General features: G+C 41.4%; 1 protein-coding gene across 1 annotated transcript; it reads right to left on the bottom strand.

Moving 5' to 3' along the window:
* Positions 1 to 383: 383 nt before the first annotated feature.
* On the bottom strand, positions 384 to 5,715 carry Odaph (odontogenesis associated phosphoprotein). Its single transcript, XM_027388358.2, has 2 exons — positions 5,655 to 5,715; positions 384 to 718 (listed from the first exon to the last, which is right to left on the bottom strand). Exons 1-2 carry the CDS (start codon positions 5,713 to 5,715, stop codon positions 384 to 386), a joined length of 396 nt encoding a protein of 131 aa, XP_027244159.1.
* Between the last annotated feature and the right edge of the window lie 262 nt (positions 5,716 to 5,977).

Below are 5,977 nucleotides of genomic sequence, written 5' to 3'. Positions count from 1 at the left end.
CCCAATGAGTATGAAAAGAGTGTCATTCATTTCTGCACTTGGCTCATGCATGGTCTCTTTAAAATGTCCTTCACTCTAATTTGGAAGAGGGAGTTAATTAATACTGCTGGTGTCTAAGTATGGGTAGAAATTATTGGAACAGCCCATTTAAATATCTTATTTGCATTAATATCCTGTGGGTTAAGAATGAATCAGTTACTGCCAGATTTTGTAAGCAAAAAATGTGTAATCCAATCTTTTCATTGTTGACAAAAAGAATCTAGTCAATGGCACTGAGGTTGCTTAGTCTTCTAATGCAGTGATTTTTTTTTTTTTTTTTTTTTAGACTGGAGTGAGAAACAATTTCATTGTCTTTTTCAGATTCTTCAGTGTGTTTGGGCTTCTCACTTCTCTATGCTCTCCTCAGATGAGCTTCCACCCTGCAGCTGGCCTCTGAGGAAGTATCTCCCAGAAAGTCTTCCTTGTGGCAGGTAGAAAGGATGGAACTGGAAGCCGGGGTTGTAGTTTGGAAGGAGCAAAGGTCTGTTAGGAGGCCAGTAGAAGCCGGGCCTTCTTGGTAGAAAATGAAACCACGTCCAGGGGAATATCCTTGTGTTGGGTTGGGCTCTTGTTACCGCAGGCTTCCTTGTGGGGGGCGGAGGGGTGAGTGTGAAGATCTGGCAGTCTGTAGGGGTCACATTATCTTGTGAGCCACCAGGAGGGGTGACTACATCTTGTCCTGTGGAAATGAAAATGTAGGTCAGGAAATGGGCCTGGCAACCGAAGCGGAGAAGTTAAGATTCCTCAGGGTGAGGGTGGGACAGAGATATGAAGAGTAACACTGGGACATTATAAAGCATAACTAAATGAGCTGCAGTGGTCCAAGGAAACAAAGCATGAGTACACTAGTGATCCACATTTCCATCTGGGGAACTGATCCAAAAGAAATAAATGTGTATTTATCCAAAAATACTAGTTCAAGCATGTTCATAGCAGCCTAAGCAATCCAAATGCCCATCAATAGCGAGCTATTGTGCATTCACACGATAAACCTGTCTCCAGGAATGAAAAGGAAGAACAGATAACACCTAGAAACCCAGATGAATCCATGTATGTTGAACAAAGGGAATTAGACACAAGAGCGTGCACATTGTAAGAGTCCATTTATATGAAGTTCAAGAGTAAGCAAAATGAAGCTATGGTTAAAAATCAGATCAGAATTGAGTTGAGGGGTCAGCACAGTGTTGTTTCATGGAGGGATTAACCAATGTTTAGCAATGTTCTACACCTTGATCTCAGAGGTTATTTGGTAGATTTGGATACATATAACATGAGTGCGCGCGCGCACGCACACACACATACACACGTATTCCTGTATAAAATGTGGTGAAGCTGTACTTTTAAGGTTTTAGGGTATTTTTTTTGTATATGGCTTATGACAAAATAAGGAAAACTCAGTGAAATAAAAAAAGGATTTATTTACTATTAAGAAGATAAGCCAGGTGGTGGTGGTGCATGCCTTTAATCCTAGCACTCGGGAGGCAGAGGCAGGTGAGTTTGAGGTCAACCTGGTCTACAAAACACGTTCCAAAACAGCCAGAGCTGTTACACAGAGAAACCCTGTCTTGGAAAACCAAGACCGCCCCCCACCCCCAGGACAATTGACTTGAGCTTCTTGGTTGCACTATATGCACTTCTCTGGCTATGAGAGTCCTTAGTTCTTTTTTTTTTTTTTATTCACAATCCTGAGAAATGTCAATTGTGAACGCCTGGGTATAGCTAATTAGGCTGTTGATATACACTCACACACTAGCTAGTCACTTAGGAATTAGAACTGCTGGAATTGCAGATGGCAATGAGAAACCATGTGGGTGCTGGGAATCGAACCCAGGTCCTCTGAAAGAGCAGTCAGTGCTCTTAACCATTGAGCCATCTCTCCAGTCCTATCATCTTATTTAATTCCATGGTGATTGGGTGCTAGAGCATGATAGACAGATTTTCTCCCAGGCTGAGATGTCCAGTAATTTAGTGTTGTCTTCTGGAAACTCACAAGGGCCCAAGATCAAGGTGCAGCTTGCCTTTATCCCCCACTCAAGGCAGTCGGCAAGACTGAATAAATAGGTTTTGATAGTTTTCCCAGCAAACTAATCACATGGTGATTATATTGGGCCACACTACTTAGAAACACAAGTGTTCTAAAATGAAGGGACCATGGCTGGAGCAATGGCCTGGTGGTTAAGAGAACTGGCCACTCATCCAGAGGACCCAGGTTTCTTTCCTAGCAACACGGTGGCTTATAACCACGTATAACTCCAGTTCCAGGGATACATGCCCTCTTCTAGTCCTCTTGTGTACCAGGCACACAGGTAGTATGTAGACATACATGCAGGCAGAACACCCATATACATAAAATAAAAGTAAACTTTAATAAAAATAAAGTATAAGAGCCCTATGAGTTGGTTTGGGAATCTGTCAGGTGACAAAGTTAGAATTGCCCATGTGAATTGATGCCATCTTCCTCTGGCTTTCTTCCTCTGGCTCTGCTGACCCCGCCCATTTGACCTCGTTCTATCTACTTCCTGTCATCATTATTTTTGTTTTCTCCTCAAACTGCCTTCAAAACTCCAGTCACTATTTGAAGAATTCTACCTCTCCAAGATTACTTAATGATACATTTCAGAGACAAAATTGGGCGATCTGCCATGAGCTTTTTAGGTTAATCTTTTGTTAAAGAGGGCTGTAAACTATGTACACATTTGACCAATTACACTGTGACTGTGTCCTCCACTCTACAAATGCTACTTTAGCAAAGCCTTAATGTTCCTAGTCTTAAAATTTGGTTCCAGATGTTGAGAGTTCCATTTTCTACCTCTTTCCCCTAGATCTTTCATCCTGTCCCTGAGTCAGATCTCCTTAGGGAGGTCTTCCCCTAAGGCTGGGTGATGGCAAGAACTTCCATAGCAGCTTTGGCCCACTAGCCTCACACTTCTCAGTCATGCTGTTATTTCTGAGATATCCAAGGCCCCATGTCAGCGCCTGAGGAAAAACTAAATCGATTGAGAGAAATTTCTGTGGTGATATATTATTTATGCTTTATTAAAGCTTGCCTGAGGAATCAGAAAGCAAAGTCAGCCACAAGCTACAGGGATCAGTAGATGGTGGCATACACCTTTAATCCCAGGATTCAGGAGATAGAGGAAGAGGGATCTCTCTGAGTTCAAGACCATCCAGGGATATATTAGAGTAAATCAGTTTAAAAGAGAATTAGAGCTCACACTTTAATCCCAGGACTCATGAGAGGTATTTAAGACAGGAGCAAGGTCAGTATCAGGCATTCATTCTCCTGCTACACCGAGGAGAGGCAGCAGGATCAGTCCATTCAGCCAGGGGTGGTGGTAAGAGCTAGTGACCTGCTACTTTGCTTTTCTGACCTTCAGCTTGAAGCTTGATAAATCATAAATAATATATCACCACAAATCTCTGTTTGTATAATTGCAAAATTCCTGTGTTCCTACCTATTGGAGATACTGTGATGATTAGCACATATTTCTCACACATTACACACTGACATGTCAGCAAAAGCACTGGATATCAAAGCTAAGCATCCTGAAAGCTTAATAAGACCAAAGTAGGTCACATATTTGAATGTTGATTAAAAACAGCTGGAGAGGCAGGGCATCGTGATGTTCTAGAGGCAGAATCCCCAAGTTCTGCTTCTAATACTGTGACTATAGGCAGATCCCCTCACCCCTAGGCTTTTTCCTTATTTGTAAGATGGAAAGAATAATATGGCCTATCCAATGGGCTTGTGAGATTATCCAAATAAGATATTCGTGGTTCTGAAAGTTTCCCATTGCACAGTGCACATTTAGTTTAGCTATCATCACTGTTAACTGTTACAGTTGTGGATGTTATATAAGGATTTTTCACAGCACAAGCTCCAGTTCTCAGGTCTATCTGTTTATATGTTATACACGATCTGTGCATTAAGGGGAGGATAGGATTAAAACTACACAGTTATATAAGTCTAGGACCTCTATGAAGACAGGGATTATTGACTCTGTTGGCCATTGCTGATATCCTCGGCACCTGGGACACTTGTGGATGACAGTGTTATCAGTGAATACTTGGTGCATTCACAAAATGACTAGGCAGACAATGGCTGTTCTTTTTCAGTGTTTTGTGGTACCCAGTGAGCATTCGATTCCTGTTTTAGAATGTTTTAAATAATAGTTTATATTCAAAATTGTAGTACTGTATAATAAAAGCCAAAATATTGTTTTTGAGTTTGGCTATCAATTTTAAATGGGATTATTATAGTCTAGACATGAAATTTATAACATACCCCAAAACTAGCACTTTTTTATTTTAAAAAAAAGGCAAAGACCAGAAGATCTTTTTATAATTACCTGTGCTCTGTGGTTAACTGGGCAGACAATAGCTGTTTTGTAGTAAACTGTAGTGATTTTTAGAGGCAAGCTTGGGGCTTGATGTCTAGATATGCCATGTTTTCCTTACAGAGCACCTGGAGTCTTAGAATTCCCTTGACATTTCAGACTTTAACCACAGAGATATCGGTGCTGTGGGTAACTGACTCATAAAATATAATTAAAATTAATTCACTTTGTAGACTCGGAGGACAATTGGCTATTTTTGTCAAATCCCTTATTTGAAAGATACAGAATTTAGAGCCCAGAAAATGTCTTCTAGGCCTCTTTCAGTGTGTTGTGAGTGAAGCTGGTTCATCAGTTAGCTTGTTCTTTGTCAGGTGTTGAAGTAAAGGCAGAGATGACAAAGACAGTGCCTGGCTCTGAGGATGGGAAAGATACTACACATATATCCAGCACAACACAGAAGGGAACGGAGCACACACTGTAGGTGATGTACAGTTGCTATGACAATCCAAAGATGTCAGAGAAAAAGATCTGCTATTTTAAATTAACATGTCTTAAGAAAGCTTACAAATGAAATGTTATAGTCGCATTTAAATGCTGCTTCTTGAAGCAGAATTGCAGAAAGCAGATGTAAAGTAGGATAGGAGCAGCTGCTGCCATGGGGACGAGGGCACAGGGATGTGGGACACGTGTGACCCTGTTGGGTAGTCATATGTGTGAGTGAGGACCTAGAACCTAGGCTGCCACATTCAGGGATCAAATTTCACATCTCAAATGATATTTTTGTTTGTTTGGGGACATGGTTTCACTATGTAGCCCTGGCTGCCCATCCTAGAACTTGCCATGTAGATTAGACTGGCATTGAACTCACGGACAGTGTTGTAATTCCAGGTTGGCATTGTTAGCTTGGTAACCATAATAACAATAATAGCATTTGTGTAGTGCTTTTAATGTGAGGGTTTTGGTTTTTTTGCATATAAATCAATGGTGCTCTTTAACCCCACAATAATGCATATTGATATTGCCACTCTACACATGAGAAATTCACGCGTAATGTTCAAAGAGGTTACAAGTGTCTCAAATCATAGAGCAAATGCTGAGACTCAGATTCAGGTCTTCAGATGAGAAAATCCAGACTCTCATTTAACCACATGAGCTGAAGACAGCAGATATAAACATTTTCAATGTATGGAAACATGTAATTGTGGAAGCCACATTTGTCTTTCCAGATGGCATTAATTATTTAACCCACAAACAGTAGGTAAAAACCCAAACTCTTACCTTCTGCCATAGTTAGCACTGACCAGCCGACCAGGACCCAGAAGAGGAATCCAGGAGCCATGGCTTCTGCCGTGAGTACTCACACCACTCTAGACACGAGGCCTCTTTAAAGGAAGAGTGAGTGAGTCACCAGCATCCTGAGTCAGGCAATTAACATGGGCATAGAGGACCACAACCACCTGGACCTACAGTGTGCGGTGTTCGAGTGAGTTCTCAAGGAAATGCCAGATAGCATTCACTAACCTGAAGCTGCTTGTAATGCCAGGCAAGCATCGCTCACCTCACCTTCCCTCACTGTCACCCTGTCCTTGCAGTACCAAACA

The sequence above is a fragment of the Cricetulus griseus genome (assembly GCF_003668045.3).
Source record: "Cricetulus griseus strain 17A/GY chromosome 1 unlocalized genomic scaffold, alternate assembly CriGri-PICRH-1.0 chr1_1, whole genome shotgun sequence".
NCBI lineage: Eukaryota > Metazoa > Chordata > Mammalia > Rodentia > Cricetidae > Cricetulus > Cricetulus griseus.
This window is presented reverse-complemented; position numbering and strand designations above follow the sequence as displayed.

Excerpts from the sequence above, each read along its gene's own strand:
- Odaph (XM_027388358.2), bottom strand. The coding sequence starts at position 5,715 with ATGGCTCCTGGATTCCTCTTCTGGGTCCTGGTCGGCTGGTCAGTGCTA. Across the intron at positions 719-5,654 it reads AGTGCTAACTATGGCAGAAG|GACAAGATGTAGTCACCCCT; the intron begins GTAAGAGTTTGG and ends TCATTTCCACAG.